An 18,854-nucleotide genomic window follows, 5' to 3' on the forward strand; every position below is an offset into this window, starting at 1 on the left:
GAAAGAATTCGTAAAAAATGTGACTAAAATTGGAAAGCAACTTAATGGATTTATTTTTTTTAAAGCCACTCTAGCTAGCTGTAGTTAGGAGGAGAATAATTCAAACAAAGTATAAAATAGAGTTATCTAGCAGAGAATACTTACATATAAGCCATAATAAAAACTGTTTATATATAATGATTTGTTAACGTGTATTCACTTATGCTTTAGAAAGAAATATGATAATAATTCATTATTAAGATTATTTTAAAACACTTAAGATATAACTTGTTTATATATATATATATATATATATATATATATATATATATATATAATAGATAAATAAAAAAATATGCATGGATATGTCTAATTTAGTGACATTTGGGACCTCGTCCATTTAGATAAGTGGGTTATTATACTATGAAAAGAGAATCCACGAATTAATTCCGTCGTGACCCAGCATAAATATTTAATTCACAAAGACAACCTTGACCCGTTTCATTTGTCCAAACTCTAACCATTTAGAAATTAAAAAAAAAAATGGTTAAAAAAGAGAGAAAACAGAGTTCCCAAAGAAACAATACTTTGGAAGCATTTATACGACCATGCATCAAAACTTATAAAAGTCGTCACCAGTATGTATTTAGGTAAAATTAATTGCGTTGTTTATAGGTGTCTACATTTAAAAGTATACGTTATCGAGAGCAATTTAATATTACTTAATACAAAACATAACACGAGAATATATTCTTACTATAAGAAGAAAAATAATGAGTTATATTTTTCTAGTTGATAGGACCTTTCATACCTGATAGTAGACTATTCCTCCTCTGAAGTGAGAAAACTAAATATATCCTAATAAACACGTATAGTTTTTAATCATGAACTCATACCAATACCTTCTTCAATTCATATATTCTAATAAACACGTATAGTTTTCCACATCATCATGAACTCAAGCCAATATATACTAATAAGATATGATTATAAATCTTTTTTTTATAAGATTTAACTTTTGTATTAAATTAATACAAAAATTCAAAATAATTTTAAAATACATATTAGAAGCATCTCAATTTATTAAAAAAATATGATATACATATGTCACTATTTTAAAATATCAGTATTTAATGAAACCAAATGAATACTTTTTTTGTTAATGCTATCAAACTTCTCCCACTTTAAAACATTATATACTGTTACTATATATATATATATATATATATATATATATATATATATATATATATATATATATATATATATATATATATATGCTTATCATTAAATTATTTTTATTATAATAATTAATGATTAATTTGAATTCTCAGCTGAAGCTCATTAAAGAGGAATTTGGCTATGATGATGGATTCAACTACAATAAGGAATCAGATTTTGATGCCGCTTTAAGCAAGTAATTTTAAAAAAAAAAATTACTGAGAAATTGAGAGTTTTCTCAATTTTCATATATTATATATCCTTTAATTCCCCTCTACAAAAGCTCTTAATCGATGTTGGAGGATGTTGATTGTTGAAGTTAACATAAGTTTATTATTGATGTAAATATATGGTTTATATATTGTTGTGTGAGCTTGAATTTAGTAAGAAAATTATTTGTAAAAATGATTTATGATGTATAAAACCTGTCTTTTACATACAAAACATTTATAATTTAATTTTGATACAATTAATTAATATAAATTAGCTTATAAGTTACACATATTATCATAAAGACAAAAACTAATAGATAACATGAATTGATTTTATATATATATATATTACTCATTTAATCATATATCATGAATTAGTAAAAAAGAGTTTATTTTTTGTATTGCGTAGGATCCACCCACAAAATACACACTCTATACATGTGTTAACTCTCCATGTCGAGCACGAATACTTAACCCTTAATTGAATATATTTAAATACATTTATCTATTAACAGATAGTTAATTATCTATAAAGTCACACATTATTGATAAGGTATAATTATCTTCTAACTTTTATTTATAAGTTATTGTTTATCTCTAACATTATCTATACGCTTTTAGCTATTATCTAAGCTGGGAATTATCTGCAAAGGTCATAACCACTTCTACAAATAAGGATCCAACTACGCTTCACTCCTATAAATATCAGGTTTCATCGAATCTTCTACACATCCTTCACACACTTGAGCATAGGAGTCACAAGCTTACCTCTCTCTTACTTGAACCTCATTTAAATATATATTTGTTTTATCTCCTATCTCATATTTTTAGTTGAGCATTCTTTTGTTTTGCAAGTTTCTTTTTTATCCTGTAAATCAAGATCATCCTCAAAACCGATATGTAAAATCTTGAAACTTACTTTTACCACGTCTATCCTAATGTGTTCTAGCTCTAAATTTTGATAAATACAATTTTCATATATGTAAGTAATTAAACAAATAAATAAATTATACTATAAATCAATAAAATATTCTAAATATGTTTTTTAAAATCGTTATTATTAGAGTAAACATATTTATAATATATAATAGCATCATAATATAAAGAAACTTTAATTCTGTCATTCTGCCAATATTTTAATTAAATTCTTATTAAAAATGTTATCATTACAACCACATGCCGAAGACTAACATTTTAATGATGTACGTTAATACTATAACTAGACTAATTAAACAACTTCGCAAGTTTAAACTCCAAATCTAAACGTACAGTTGCTTGTACTGTGACTGCAACCCGTTTTGTTTTTCTGTTTCGGTTTTTTCATCTTGTAGAAATATACTATATCACGCGCGCGAATGAAATTTTAGTAAAACTAAAGAAATGAAAAGCAAAAAGATCTACAGTATTTTTAAAATTCTTTTCAAAAGTATATATAGTAAGAACTTTGTAACCTTACCTGCAGATAATTTCTATAGTTTCCTTAGTAATACGAGGACTTTTCAGACGTTTTATACATTCATTTTAATCTATTTGTAATAAAATTTTATTACAAAGAAGGGAGTTAAAACTTTTTTGCAGTTATATAATAGTATTATTGAAGACTTATATGCTTTGCAATATTATTAATAAACAACTGTTCACTCTACCCTTCCCCCTACCTCAAAAGAAAAATAAAAAAGAAAGAAATTCTGTGCAGTCAAGCAATTTTTTTTTAATTAACCCATGAACAAAATTTTCTGATATAAATTAAATTCAACTATCCCGTATTGAAATGTCATTAGAAGGAATGGACATTGTTGACTTTGTTTTTCTCCCCGAATCTCCAAGATCTTCATTTAAAAATTCTCTTTAATTAATCATAAACTAATAAATATTAAGAAATAATTGCATTCAAGCATGTGTCCGGCGGCTGGTTACAAAAAGGATTAATTAAAGAAAGATAATTAAAAAGGAGCTTTATTTCGTCTTCTAGTGTTTGACAATAAAAAAAGTGCGGGATATAAATATATATTTTTATCATATGTGAGTGTGATGTGTAATTTATAAATAAAAATCAATTTATATAGATAAGAGTTAGGAGAGCGTCTTAGTATTTAATTAAAATGCTGACTGATTAAATTAAGGATGTAATAGGTTACTAGGTTAGGTTTGTTCTGTAACAAACATATATAAATGCTTCCAAATTAATCAAATCAAATTCTACAGTAAAACCTTAGACTTGGTTTCATGTTCTAGTGGCACATGGAACCTCAAAACAAGGCATCTGGTTGATTTGCTGCACCTATGTAGCCAGACTGATATATAGCCCCAATTACACTTTTGTTTGTGATAGTTAATTAATTGATGATGAATGGGGAGGAGGAGGAAGCATTAAAATATTAAGAGATTAAAGAAAGGAAGATATGGTAAGCAAAAAAGAGAAGCCAATATAGGTTAGATGGGGATAAGCACCATGACAAAAAGAAAATGATACTTTAGAGCCTATCAAAAACAGTAAAGTCAAATTAACAGTAACGATTTTAAGTATTTTATTTCTTGTATTTTTCAAAATATCAAAGTTAATGGAAGTACTTTACAATGGAGTGAAATTAATCTCCTCTTGGACGTGATAATGAAGCTTATCATAACTCTTTGGTCAAAATGGAGTGCAATTAATCCAGTAGGATATATACTAACTCTTTGATTACATGTAAAGCACTAATTTACTATACCTTTATGATAGCTGAAAGTTACCGAGTTATACCTGCCGATGACTTGACTTGTATAAATAGGGTGAGGAAAAATTTCAAAGGGGTTGTTGTAACAACATTTTTTATCTTCTTCAAAAACAACATCACTTTTTATCTTCTAAAATAAGAATTTAATGTTAGTTTCTTTAATAAAGGATAATGCTAATAAGTACCTTTAAATTATTGATTAAAGAATTAAAAGTATTTTTTTTAAAACAAACATGCTATTAATAATACACTTCTACCATAATTTATAATGGAACCTTACCGTGATAATTTTTTATTTATTTATTGATTTGTTAACTAGTTTGCTTGGACATTGGCTAGCGAAACCCCTTTAGATAATCAGTCAGCAAAAAAAAAACTTTAGAGAGTTACAACATTTAAGACACTAAAAAGGTTGGATATTTTGCCCAAGTTATAATTTGATGTTCAAATATCAACACCTATGTTTGTCCCCACTTGTAAGCCAACTCTAGCTTGTGTACATATTTACGGTTTTCTGTAAGAGATTGAGATTAACACTTGTTCCAAAAGTCAAAACACGGGATTGAGAAATTTAATTTCATTCATTGGTGAACTTATTTTAGTTATACAAGCAATTACACATGTGGAAATTATATCTTAAATAAGACGAGATTAGGACATAGGTAATGATACAAGTACCTTGTCACCGAATTAATAGAAAAATATTTTCAGATAAAAAACAAATATTACCATTACAATTTTATTAGTCTTTATCATCTTCCTATACCTCATCGATATACAGTAATGGTGAAACCCAAGTTTTTGCCCCAGGTTTTATGACCATATTCCAGCTTGAAATTACACAGCTTTCAAATTGACAGCCTTATAATTTCATTCTGCATACCCCTTTCAGGTTCCCTCTGGAGTTTGTTTCACTCTTGACATGCAACATTACAACTAGGCCTTTAGAAAGATAAATTTACCCTCACAATTTTATATAATCAGTACTCTCTTCTCCCAATCCATCAGCATGTGTTGTACATGATTCTATTCTATGAATATAATAAATTGGGTAAATAGCTTGTATGAACTGACATTGTGAAGAATTTTTATAGGGTGATTCAATCGCTTGTTAATTTTTATAATAATTATCATAAAACGCATATCAATGACAATTTTTTTTATTGATTGTAATTTTTTTACAATGATACTTCAAATTAAACTCATAATTGGTGTCTTACAGAAATAGATAACTGAAATGAAAGAGAACGTTCTCTAAGCATGTATGTACTGAGAATGTAAAGAAGTGTATGTAATATATATCAAAGGGCTACAACATGCTATAATAAATACATCGTATGAATTCTATATGCTGTCTGAATTCTGAAAGGTGGTCATTGTCAGACTCTTCTTGGCTCTGCAGTGGCCAAGGCCAACTAACTCTAATGAATTGTAATTATTTTTTTTTTACCTTTTCTCATTTCCTTTTTCCAGATGTTTGAGAATTGATGCATTAAAATAATTCAAGGAAACTGTTAATTTAACTTATGTGTCCTATATATACTTAAATTACATCCTTCTTAAGGAACTTCTTGTATTTGACTGCAAGTTGAGGCCTAGTTGAAGATCTAGGGCTTTACTTTTATGGCTCTGATTTGAAGCAGGGAAGTGGCAAGGCTTGAAGATGAAAGGACTATTATTACTTGCATTGGAGAAAGTAAACATGCAAGTATCTTGTTGGGAATTAGAAGGGTGAGATGCAAGAGAATACCAACTAGATTTCTGGTCACAAGAAAAGTTGGCATCTAAAACATTTGAATTGAAGCTAATCTGAGGTTCTTCACTAAGGGTGAACTCAGAGTTATTATAGGTAGAGGGGTCATAGAACCAAGGAGTATCAGAAGGGTGAGCAAAGCCATGCTTGGATTGGAAAGGGTGTTGTAGGTAGCGGTTTATGGATTGAAGCTGCAACCTCTTCTTCTTCATTCTCTCTTTCTTGTGAGCATTTTGGTGGCCTCCTAGGGCTTGTGAGTTTGCAAATTCCTTGTAACAATATTGGCACTCAAACTTTCTCTCATCAGAGTCTTTGGCAGAGGGTTTCTCTTGCACAGTTTTGTCTCCTCCAGAAGAAACTGAGTTAGAGGAGTTCACACTTTCATCTCCTTCACCAGATTCTTTGGCATAACCATCTTTAGAAGGGTTTAGCTCAAAACCAAATAGCCTGAGCCTTTTCTCAGTGGAATTGCCATTGTCACCATCCCATGTTGGAGAAAGATGAATGATATCCTTTTCCATGATCTCTCTTGTGGGGAAAGAAATATATTAATATTGAGGTGGGAAATGCAGTGATTAGTTGTTAGGCTTCTCTTCCTTTTATAGTAAACTCTTAAGTCCCCAGCATGCATTGTATCTATTAAAATAACTAGTTTTATAGTACATGGACAGCACAAGGGGTACCCCAGGGTCAATAGAATAAAAGATCAAAACGAAAAGTAAGATTAAGAGAAAGCCGTCTCTCATGCAATGTTTGTTAATAAAGAAAAACTCTTTTTTGGCATTGTAGAAGATGCACCTCAAACTTCTCAATCAAAGAGGATTCACTGTAGTTTAATTTATTTAAGGTGGAATCAGATGGTCTATAAGCACTTAATAATATTAATAGTTTCCACTTGGGTTTCTCTCCCTTGTTAAAAAAAGAGACATATTCCATGCTTAGGACATGATTGAAGTTATTAAACTAACTGTAGCTGCACAAAGTCAAAGAAAGAGGAGGCACTAACTTTATAACATATCTACTACTGTACTAAAATGCATATCTAGTTGTTTTACTGACCAGCCAATAACTTTGTTGCTTCATGTACTGTCCTCTACCTAGGCTAGGCTAATCATATATTATAAAGATTGCCAAATGAATATTACTGCAATGGATGCTAAGCCATAGCCGAGTCCTATCTTCTAGAGTTAATTCAATTGATGTTATTCATAAATTGCTGACATCTGTATAGAAATGTAATTATTCAGCACTAAATATAAAGCTTCTTTAATTTGTAATTATCCCTCCACCCACAATCACATTAAAAAGACCCTTATGATATGTTTTTCTTGACCATGTTTTATGAATTATCTTATAATATATAGAAAGAAAGAAAGAGTAGAAGCTAAAAACAAGAATAAAAGAAGTGGGCAATGATGTAAGCATATATACTAATAAGAGTCTTCCTCAAGATCTGGGCATATCTTCTTAGAGCAGGCAAATTAAAGCCTATATTTTATAAAAAAAACTTGATATTTTTCAGGTGAATCAAGTCATTAACTATAACATTATTCTACAAACAAACGCAGCATTTGCGTTGGACAGTTGTTATAGTTGGCCCCCACACTTTGTTGCTTTTGTGACAATTTAGAAAAATCATTAGATTGTGTTTTATTCCATTGTCTCTAACTAGATCTTCCATTGGTTGACTTCCTCATCCACCAATAAGCCTCTCATGCTCATCAATTTCCCACTCCTTTTTCTCTAATTTCATGCTTATTAATTAAACCTTTTTTTTCTTGCTTTAGGAGGAGAATTCCAAGTAGGCATGCTGTCATCTAGCATATATTTCACTATATATCCTAACATGTGGAATAAAAAGAGGCCAAGAGGGTGGAGAATTGGGTTATGGTGGCTAAGTGGGTGGGTACGTTGTTGGGTGTGATTGATTGATTTTAGCTAATTCCATTTCATTACACGTTGGTTTGAGAATATCAAACGGTGGTCCCTACCCTAAAAAAAAACCATTGCTCTCCCGCCACTGGGTATTGCCCTTGCTTTTGGACAAATCCAAAGTGGGGTTAGGGTTACTAATTTTTTATGAGACATGATAGAATGCCAAAACTGACTAAGGAAAAACTATGTGTATATTAGAATATGATAATGCAGTCATGTGATATCAAACGACAAAAATATGTTACTTCGGAGAAAGAACATGTTAAGTTGAAATGTCTTCTTAATATATACTGGTACATCATTCAAAACGCACTAGGATGAGCATTAGAAGTTAATGCGACAACAAGGAAGGTTCAACCTTGTTTTGCTGCTGACTTAGGTCGTAGTTCTAAGGCTAACCACTCAAACCTCTATCTTCAATATAGATCAAGGAATTCGTGTTCTAAAGTGTTTGGACTTAATTAAGTTTATAGGGTAACATAAATGTGTAAAGTGACATCAGAAACCATTGTGAATGAAAGTAGTATGTGTGAAGAACTTCATGAAATCTAATCTGACCCATGTTAGGGCTAAAAGCAGCAGATAAAGGCATCTTGGAATTGCTTTTACATTAAGCAACTTGATAATCTACACTCTACAAAGCAACACACAATAACAATGGAGAGCATTCTATTTTGCCACTTAAGAACAGCTGTTGCTAGGAGAAATAACTGTAGCTTTTTTAATTTTTTGTGAGTCTCAAAAAGATTTTAATTGTATTGTCCATAAATTTAAAAGGGTGAGATAAGTTTTGAAGTTTATTTAACAATCTTGAGTCAGTGAATTAGTGTAAAATATTTAGTTAAGTAGATTAAAGCAATAAAAATAATGAAATATATAGCATTGAAAAGTATCATAAACTATTAAATAATATTTTTAACAACTCAAGAGAATTGCTTCTTAGAGTTGCCCTAAGATACTTTAAGATTGGTTTGTTGGCATCAATATGTTACTCCTTTCAACGGTATTCAATTACGATCTAACCATAGACTGGTTTAGGTTAAAAAGCATGCAGTATCCCTAGCAAAGTGTAACATTTGTCAGAAACTGTCAGAAATGAGACTAGGTTGTTAGGTATGGAAAAACTATGTTACAGTTAGCTGTGTTAGAGCTGATGCACCGCTTGCCTTCTCAAGGTTAAGGTCCTTGTTTTTGGGTACAATGGCTTATGGCTCTATGTAAGTTCACCCTAGTCACTCATCCCATCAAACTGTTAAAGGAATCTTATCAGTGTAAAAAAAATGATTCCAATTTTATTTACTTTCATTTTTATTTGTTTATTTAAGAATATTACACATAAATAAAAAATATAATTTATATTCTTGTTCATATTAATTTTTAAACTCCTTCGTAAAACTTCTACTTTTATTTTTTCTTATTTATAATGTGTGTGAAATATTCAAAAATTAGGGGAAAATAAGAACATAATTAAAAAATTAAAATAAAGTTATAGAAATTCAGAAACTAATATTATAAAAGCAAATGTATATGTCAGGAAAGAGGAACAAACAAAAAGCCCAAAAAAGCTTTTGATATTATTATGCTAAATTGACAATTCAAACGCAAATACAAGAAATTTAGACAACCTGGGTAATAAACTGAATTATAAAAAGATCATATTTTTCAAATTATGCAAACCGCTTGAAATCTCACCTCGATTATTAAGAAATTCAAAATGTGTTATACTAGTTATTTTTAATAACTACGTATCTAATACGTAATACTTGACGATTAATATGGCAAGACTTGCAATTTCTTAAAGACGGTAATGTTTTTTTTTTTTTTTTTGCTTGCAGACTAACGTGTATTTCTCAGACAAATTAAGAATATGCCATTATAAAAATTTACTTCAACGGACAGTGACGAAAGGCAATTTGTATAGAGCCGTAACACGTGACGCACCGAAAAACACGAGCACAGTGCTTATTCTAGAAACCACATGAAATCTAATTTGATAACAACGTATCATCAACTTTACCTCCCGAAATTCACTTTTAGTATCAGGGGCCAGGAATTGGGTGCTTACCGACACAAGATGATGTCTTCAATTTAGGGAGAAAGTAAAGCATACACAGATTCGCAGCAAACGTTGAGATTCGCTGTTTAGCCCAACATTCTTTCAAGAACCAATAAATTATTAGTTAACCAGAAACACAGTTTTCGTCCCAATTCCTAAAGAAAATTGAGACCGAGAGCAAGACAAGTTTTGAACAAGTGTGTAGCTGTAAAGGTAGTAAGGGAAGCATCGAGTTCATTTTTCTCTCTAATGTCAAACTTCGGGCTTTGACGATCTTGACGCTCTACATTCGCACCATCATTACAGGGGTACACAAGTTGGGAAAATGAGGGTATGAAAGAAGTAGAACATATTTTGCTCACACAATTAACCTTGCTCAGTGCAAAAAGTTGAACATAATCTGATTCAATTTCCTATTTCTTTCAATGATAAAAAATAAGAGAAAGTATGGACACCATATATAACAGATCAATATCTCCAATAGACGAGAATGTTAACCCGAACTTGTTTTTCAAAAAAGGATACTCGAACCCTATAAGGGACAATGGGTGTGATATTCGTAAAAATTCTCAGATATGTGCTTAACCATCATCCAAATTATAAAAAAAAAAAAATGTAAAAACTGGTGTTCCAATAATGTCAGTTTCAGCATCATGCAGGATAGAAATCGATCATTGTTGACGCTTAGTACGGGGCAAGACAGCAAGAAGAATTTTTTTCCTGGGACCCTGCAACCCAAGCAACATCCATTAGGCAAATAACATCATATAGTCAACTTGTGTACTCAGCACATGCACATGAGGAAACACATTCTTCTGGAACAAACACATGCACAACGATAAGAAATGCTAGCAAACACATTGTTCCTAATATCATCTATTCACACTTCATTGTTGAGGATTAGGTGAGACCTACAAGAATTTACCCATTGATTACTGATGACTGTGTTGCTACATCTTTGTTACAAGGTACTACTGTAGCAATTTTATAGGCTCATCACAAGCAAAGGCAACAAGTACAAGAAATAAGGACAAGTAGAATATAGACTATCAACTTTCACCAGGTTCAGATTGCAAAATTTACAGGACATATTTATATTTTAGCGTTGACTGGGAAGTGAAACATTCATGCATTTTGGTAGATGTTCTCAAACCATGCAAGAAATAGAAAGCATACCCACGGGCTAAATGTGCAGGCATGAGAAAAATTCATGTATTCTAGCAAAATAGCAATTAAGCTACTAAACAAGTGAAAGAGGGTTTTCTGATACAAATCAAACACAATCTCAATACATCATTTTCTAATCAATAGTTGTAATTGCACTTTATCCTCTAAGCACACTCCTCTCACTTCAGAAGAGACAAATTTTTCAAGGGTTATTTGACATCTGAGGCATTATACTTTGTTTTACATGGCTTTAAATCAAATACTTGAGCATTGATGATAAGCCTACCAAAGGAAACATAAAGAAGATAAATGTGTGGTATTGGACAAGGCATCTAGTCTAGTTTACTGAGGAGATGGATACAAAAACAACGTTAACATCAAGATATCTTTGGACACAATTCCACTAACTGAACTCGTGCTTCATTGTCTGAAATATACATAATACAAACTATAGCAATAATGCCTAAATCCATATATTTGGTGTAATATTCACAATAGCAAGCCTCATTCTCATTGAATAAACACCGGAATATATGCCACATGAAAAGAAAGACAATTAATTACCATAGGAATCCCAAGCTCTTTGAGGTCATTTTCTCCCATCTGCTTCAATGCAGTCATATCCACCTAAATGAACACATCAGTATATAAGATAACTAGCAGTGCAAAATTTGAATTAACCTAATTCATAGCTGAAGCATACAATTTACCAAATCATACTTGATATTCCATTATTTCATACTTCTGTACTAACATATCATAATTTCATAAGACAATAATATGATTACTTGAGCACTCAACACAACAAATTCAGTTCATCCACTAGTTCAGACTTCAGAGTTAGCGTGTGGAATTATTTAAATGTCAATTGAAGCTAAAAACTTATTAATCGCTGCAGGAAAATAAGAACCAAGCTCCCATGCTGTTATTCAAGGAATCTGGGGGTAAGTTTAATCATTTCAACATTACCACCTTAGGCGAGGTTGAATGCCAACCTAAGTAGAGCATAAGAGATTAAAGATATTTACAAGGTATGATTCTTTAAGCAATGTTTCAACTGTTGACATTCATACCCAATATATAAGTAGAATTCATCCATATAATGACATAATAATGAACCAAACTATCCTGATGAAAAAGGCATGAATTAAATCAAGAGGCAAAATACTGCTTAAGACTATCTCAGAGGACAATCAATTGAAAGTTCCCTATATTTTATATATAGTCTTTTCCAATCATTTTCCCATGTAGAATTCCAATAGCAGCCAATAAGTAAGTGAATTTTGACATCTCATTGAACAAATGATGACACAAATTATCAATTAAATTTGAGAACAAAAAATACCAGGAGAATATAATTTCATTTACAGAAACAAATTAGTTACATACTTCCTCAGCCTTAAAGAGAATGGCATATTTTTGAAGTCCCAATGCATGTAATAGGCCATCCACAGTTTGGTGAGATTGTTGTACTTGTACTTGTTCATCACCCTACATGATAACCATCAAAGCCACATTAAGATGCTAACATTTCTTCACACAATGCATAGAGCAAATTTATGCATATGCAAAAACCAGAGAAGCATAAGCATTAAAGAAACAGTAATTTTGTTTATATAAAAAGGTATCCAACACTATCTATTGATGGAATATTATTTTTGCTGAATGCGTGTTTCTCTAGTATAACCTTTCCAGTTTCAAAAGTCAATATTAGGCTTGTTCATTTTTTTATCCAAAATGCCTTCATAAATCAAGAATATTAAATCATGTCAATGAATCAAATAAGGGTCATTTGAGACTGTTATTGGTAAGCACCCAAGCACTCAAGGAACCCTCGCTTAAAAGCTAGCTGTCAAGGGGGGTAACTAAATCACTTATGTACTCCATCAAGTATCTCATACTACTTGGCGTGGGGCTTATGCACCCTATAATACCCAAGTCCCTATCAGTTATTAAACACGGACCACACTGGACCAGTTGGTTTGATTGATTTAACTGAAAACTGGATCTGTAGCTTATAAAATTGGAAATACATTTAACCTATGCTGACACAATCAACTCGGCTTTGAACCAGGCAGAAATAGAAAACTCAACCTGTCATGGTCAATATGATGGCAAAACCATTCTCAACAAAAATAACAGAAAACCATTAGCTTCTCCAAGCCAGATAGCTCGTCCCTAGCAGAGGCATTCATAACTAAACCAACACTCCAGCAATAACACAATGCACCACAACACACTGAATTATTAGACCATCATATCTCCTAGAAGGGAACTAAATATAACCAGCTCCTGTATGTATTTTTGGGGGGTCAAAACAATCATTGGACATTGTGCCCCAGAATCAGATTATGACAATTAAGCTTCAATTGCAATTGGTGTCTAGACAAAAGAAACTTTTAGAAGAAAATCTGAAATCAACAGATCAAAAACAGCTAACAGTCAGCATATGCACAACTTTAGGCCATTAGACAATCCAAAGTGCACAGTCATTACGATATCACAGCACCCCTCCCCGCAGTTCTGCTTGCCATCACGGAGCCGGTTGAGTTGCAGCTGTAGCACCACTTATCATGGCTGATTTCGTGGCCATCATTGCCATTTGCGGCCACTCCTCTGCGTTGTTGCCGGATAGGCTCTACGACCTGTACCATCGCTGGACAGCCTTGGCAACCTGCGCTGTTGCTGGACAGCCTCTGTTCAGCATCTGTTCTGCAACTTTTGAAAGGAGAAATGATTGGGTGAGGAGATGGCGGCTGACAAGAGAAAGATACTAGGATTTATTTTCTTGGGTGTGAAGGGGTGACAGTTGATGGGAGAAACTAGAAAGAGGCTGGAAGTTTTTAGTTTCTTTGGTTAGAAGGGGTTGAGGAGGTTTCTTTATTGCTGTTTTTTTATTAATCATATTTTTTACTTTGTAATATTTAAAAGTATTTCAAAACATATAAAAATTAAAATAAAATACATAATTATATATTATGTATCATAATAATAATATATAAATATATAAGCAGAATATATATAAATAAAAAATAATTAAATATAATAATAAGAAATAAGATATAAGCAGGGATCAAGCTACTTCAAGAGTAACTTTAAAAGAGTTACTCCTCATCACCCTTCATTTTCTTGTAATCTAATGGTTCTAAAAAGTAACTCACATCTAACTGTTAGATTATAAGAAAATGAAAGGTGGAGATGATGAGTAACTCTTTTAAGGTTACTCTTGGAGTAACTCTTTTAAGATGTTTAATTGAGAGAGGGGGGGAGGGGGAGGAGGGGCGGCAGGCGGAGAGGAGAGAGAATAGCCGCCATCAGGCTATAGCATTTTTGGGTACTATCTGCTATCGACTACTATGAGCAGGATGGTTTTATGTAAATGATTTACACTTAAGCATATTAATGCTCAAATTATAACTTAAAATTAAAGGCATATTCAACATTAACAATCAAAAACCATAGCTTAAACAAACAATCGTAGTTAGTCAAAGGCATAACTAGCAAATTGGTGAAAAATACTAGTCATCAACTTTTTAAAAATTTCATACTTCCGTAAAAGTTCCTGATACAACAATACTGTTTGGGACAATCGCATTATGCCACAAATTCTGTGGACAGGGAAAAGGAAGACAGAAAGACAGTAGCAAGGAAACTGGCCTGAGAAGTGCACACCAAGGCCGACAAAGGAAGGTGGGAACACAAGCTGCAAACTAAAGGGTTGACCTTGGCTGGAAATGCCATAAAATGTGTGGCTGACTGGAAGAGCAACAGAAAAAAATGTGGGAGATGGCAACTACGGATTTTGAACCCCGAAATGGTTCTGAAGGAGAAGAGGATGTGGAATCATAGAAGTAGCACCAAAAAATGACTTAAGAAGGAGGCGAGCAACATGGATTGTTACATCTTGTTGGTATAGATCCTATATCCTACGCATTTCAGCCACAATTTTGGCTATTATTTATGCGATGTAAAGTTCCCAGTGGCAGATTCTCCACCACAGCACAATAGCAGCATGTGCTGCTATTGACTACTCTGGGTAAACACAGGAAAAACTCCAGGTGACAGTTAGTTTTTCAAATGATTGATAGTGCAAATTTTACAACACCATTAGCATACTGTATTAAGTTAACAAATATGACCCAATTCTACAAATCTAGCTCAGTCAGTCAATCAAGCACTTGCCTTTCATAGGAAACTAGAATTACCAGAAACAGGGCTTCAAAACTGTCACAATAAGAAGATTACAGAGTTCAAAATACCTATTGAATTCTAAGATCTGATTAACCACCCAGAATTTATAAATATCAAGCCTAGAAAAACATATCCCAATGTGGAATACCATGAATTTCTAATTGCATTTAAATCTCCCCAAGATAACTATAATTTGTCTGTCACTGTCGCTATAAAATGAATTCTTAAAGAACCTTTCCATTTATGTTTACATTTTTCTTCCTGGCTGTAGGAACAATCATGCGAATAAGTTATATTTTCATAAACAACCCCCAGGCATGTGGTATAGCCAAAAGGGAATCACAGAATCAACTTGGATATCCAACAGATGGTCGTAAGAAAATTTTCTCCAAGTACACCAACAAGAAGGGTTGAGAAAAAGGATATCTAGAGGCCAGAAGATAAGTAATACTCACCACATATGAAGGCCTTTGAGCAACACTGCCCGATGGAGGAAGTTGACCAGGATGAGATGCTACAGGCTTGACAGTTACTGGAGGCAATGTGGACATTGTGGAGCGTGACATGAAAGATTGGGGTGTACTTATTGGAGGCCTCGAAGTTTCAAGAACATCCCTACCTACATATGAAACTGATCTGACACCATCATATGTCCTGCTTACAGGCCTTCTATGTAGGTCTTGGACATCCCTTTGGGGGGAAATCCCCCTGGAAGTACTTGGAAACCCATCTGGTGATCTTCTCCTAATATGATCCAATGTCCAAGGAGAGTATGAGCTTCTCATGGATTCCATACGCAGTAATTTATCAGAACTTCTAGCTGAGGGAATTTGCCTCAAACTTGTTTCCCTTGAATCTGGCCCATGCTGCTTCGAATTATAAGTGTTAGCCAGAGGGTGACTTGCCTTTGACAGCTTTTCACGGAGGTCCATATGCCTCTTACTGCCATTGCTGTCAGCCTGCCCCAATGCACTTTTTCGCATGAGCTTCAATCGTAGATCATCTTTACCAATATGTCCACAGAAGTGAATTAAGAGAAACAAGATTAAAAACACAAAAACCATTGAGTAAGATAAAGAAGCAAGGGTGGTAAATTCACTGTCAAGGGAGCTTACTGCCATCCAGTCCATTTTGCATGCTTACATCTCCTCGGTGTCTGCAGAAGATATGAACAACAAAATTCATGAAAGCTGATTTCAATTAAATCATACAGAAAAGCAGGCAGCCTACTCTCTTTCTCTCCTGTCAGACTGTAACAATGAAACCACAGACACACCGTTTATTGCCGCTATGTCCATTTCCATGCCACCCAGAACTATCTGCATTACTTCCAATTCTGTCTCTTACAGACCGCTTAGTGCCAGCTGAATGAATAGAAGAGAAAGAAGAAACATCTACAGCAGATGCATCCCTCTTCACAACCTAAACTCAAGTGTAAAACAGAAGATCATGGACATCAATCCAAATATCCCATTCATGACAAATCACAGCAAAACTCTACTTCTCAAAAGGTAAGAAGTGGAGAAAAACGATAATTAAACCGCATTCCTTAACTCCTAATAGATACATTCAACAACAACAAAAAAGTAATAGCACAAAGTCATGCCGAATGTAGAACTAGATGTAAACAACAAACGAAATCATTTTGTATAATGTATATTCTAACAGAAAACAAACACAAACTTCAACAAAAAGGTAAAGCATCATATTCATTGATAACTTCCCGGTTACTATTTGACGAAGCAAGTAGAAACAAGTCAAATCCAAAAAAAACAGTGAACAGAACCAAAGCAGCAAAAAAACGCACACAACGAAGTTCCTTGTATAGAAAGCAATAACTACAATCTAGGCGTAAAAAGAAGAATAGAAATTTCGAATTAGACGAAATTGCAACTTACATGACCGCTACGCCCTAGAGTAATGGTAACGCGACCCCTCGAAGGATCGGACATGACGATAACCGAAACCCTAACCTATCAATTGAGCGAAAACTTCTCAACCGCGACACGACCTGTTACCGCTACAATCGCGAAGACTCACCGTAACCGTAACCCTAATCCCATTGCCGCGACTAGAAGCAGAGGCAGAGAAAAACACGTCACCACCACGGTTTGAATTCGGATTCAGCTTCGAATTAGAGAGAGAGAGAGAAGAGGGAAGGGGTTATTGGTGGAAGAGAGAGAGAGAGAGGCGATGATTTGGCGTTGAAGTGGAAACGGAGGAGCACCGAGGGAGTAGTGGTGCTGTGCGCAGGGAATATCGTGGCTGCGTGATTGAATCAGGACCGTCTCATCAACAGACCGCGGTTCCTATAGGGCTGGGTCATTAATAAATGGTTCTGTCTGTTCCCTCGTGTGTGGTTTTTTTATTTTTCTGATAGAGTTTTTGTGTGAGAAAGACCACAAAAAAAGTGTAAGATAGACCCCATGGAAAATAAAAAATAGATAGCCCAATCAAGTTAATTTAAAATATCACTTTTGAAGTAAGTATTAAATTTTAAAATTTCCTGAGGAATTCGCATAGTGTTTAGGCATCTTGTGCTCATATAAGAGGATGATTCATTTAATGAAAAATCTCGTATTCAATTCTTACTATATGCAAAAACTCTTTAAGACAAGTGACAATTATAGTATTACAAATGGAATTAGCCTCTAAATTAGTGGGTTGGGGATACATGCAACAAGACTAAAAAAAAAAAAATCACCAAGCATGTGACTTAACTAGTTGACATTATTTCAGCTTAAATAGGTTTTGAGTTCTAAATATACAATTTCGTTAAAGGAATTAAAAAAATCTAACAAAAGCTATGATAAATAAGTCTAGGTGTGAAAGCACAAGGAGTGAATGACTACTCATATTCGACAAATTTAGGTTCAAGCTTTGATACATGGACATTACCTCAACCAAGTCACATGAAATGTAATATGGACACTAGTTTCTTCAAAGCTCAAAACACCACGACAATTGAAAGTTGTGTTCGAGATTCACGTGGACAGATTGCAGGCAACCTTGCTTGAATGTCCATGAAGGATAATCTTGGGGACTCCTCTTGGTGTTGAGTTTTGTGGAATCCTTAAGGTTGCAACACATTGCTTTTGAGTTAGACAGTAAAATAGTAGCAAGACAATGTAAGAAGAGCTTGAGTGCTAACAATTTTGAGTTGGGATTATTAGTTTATGAACATAGGATATCAATGGCCTAAAATCCAACCTTTAAGATAGGTTTTATTAGGAGACAAGCTAACACAGTAGCTTATGAGCTAGCTAGGGTAGCTCTATTTTGTACTAGTCTCTACACTTTTCATCATGTTATTCCATATATTGAGTAGATTTATTAATAATGAGATGATATGAGTACTCTCCAATAAGAAAATGTCTAGGTGAGAGAGATTTACCAAATTATACAAGTCTCATGCTCATTTATTTTTAAGAGAGTCCATGTGAGTTTTATAAGAAAAAAAGTTGTTTTAAAAAAGTATGATAAAAAATGTGTTGTAGTTGTATAAAGCAATGTGTTGGTATTTTTTTTATTTTTGAAATCCAAGAGGTAAATTGAATAGAATGTTCTCAATTATTATTGTTTTGATGAAGATAGAATATAAGATAAATTGAATAGAATGTTCT

The 18,854-nt window shown here is 33.1% G+C and overlaps 2 protein-coding genes across 2 annotated transcripts; both read right to left on the bottom strand.

The window, feature by feature from the left end:
- Nucleotides 1-5,318: 5,318 nt before the first annotated feature.
- On the bottom strand, nucleotides 5,319-6,455 carry LOC100527006 (C2H2-type zinc finger domain-containing protein). Its single transcript, NM_001250266.2, has one exon. The coding sequence runs from the start codon at nucleotides 6,401-6,403 to the stop codon at nucleotides 5,678-5,680; it is 726 nt and encodes a 241-aa protein (NP_001237195.2). The 5' UTR covers nucleotides 6,404-6,455; the 3' UTR covers nucleotides 5,319-5,677.
- Nucleotides 6,456-10,334: 3,879 nt separating this feature from the next.
- On the bottom strand, nucleotides 10,335-17,615 carry LOC100796844 (uncharacterized). The gene is made up of 7 exons (XM_003517811.5): nucleotides 17,130-17,615; nucleotides 16,508-16,653; nucleotides 16,347-16,387; nucleotides 15,687-16,234; nucleotides 12,430-12,531; nucleotides 11,605-11,667; nucleotides 10,335-10,601 (listed from the first exon to the last, which is right to left on the bottom strand). Exons 1-7 carry the CDS (start codon nucleotides 17,181-17,183, stop codon nucleotides 10,545-10,547), a joined length of 1,011 nt encoding a protein of 336 aa, XP_003517859.1. The 5' UTR covers nucleotides 17,184-17,615; the 3' UTR covers nucleotides 10,335-10,544.
- Nucleotides 17,616-18,854: the final 1,239 nt, after the last annotated feature.

Source organism: Glycine max, chromosome 1 (genome assembly GCF_000004515.6).
Source record: "Glycine max cultivar Williams 82 chromosome 1, Glycine_max_v4.0, whole genome shotgun sequence".
NCBI classification, from domain to species: Eukaryota; Viridiplantae; Streptophyta; class Magnoliopsida; order Fabales; family Fabaceae; genus Glycine; species Glycine max.

Excerpts from the sequence above, each read along its gene's own strand:
- LOC100527006 (NM_001250266.2), bottom strand. The coding sequence starts at position 6,403 with ATGGAAAAGGATATCATTCATCTTTCTCCAACATGGGATGGTGACAAT.
- LOC100796844 (XM_003517811.5), bottom strand. The coding sequence starts at position 17,183 with ATGTCCGATCCTTCGAGGGGTCGCGTTACCATTACTCTAGGGCGTAGC. Across the intron at positions 12,532-15,686 it reads CTCAAAGGCCTTCATATGTG|GGTGATGAACAAGTACAAGT; the intron begins GTGAGTATTACT and ends GTTATCATGTAG. Across the intron at positions 11,668-12,429 it reads TTCTCTTTAAGGCTGAGGAA|GTGGATATGACTGCATTGAA; the intron begins GTATGTAACTAA and ends GTGTTCATTTAG.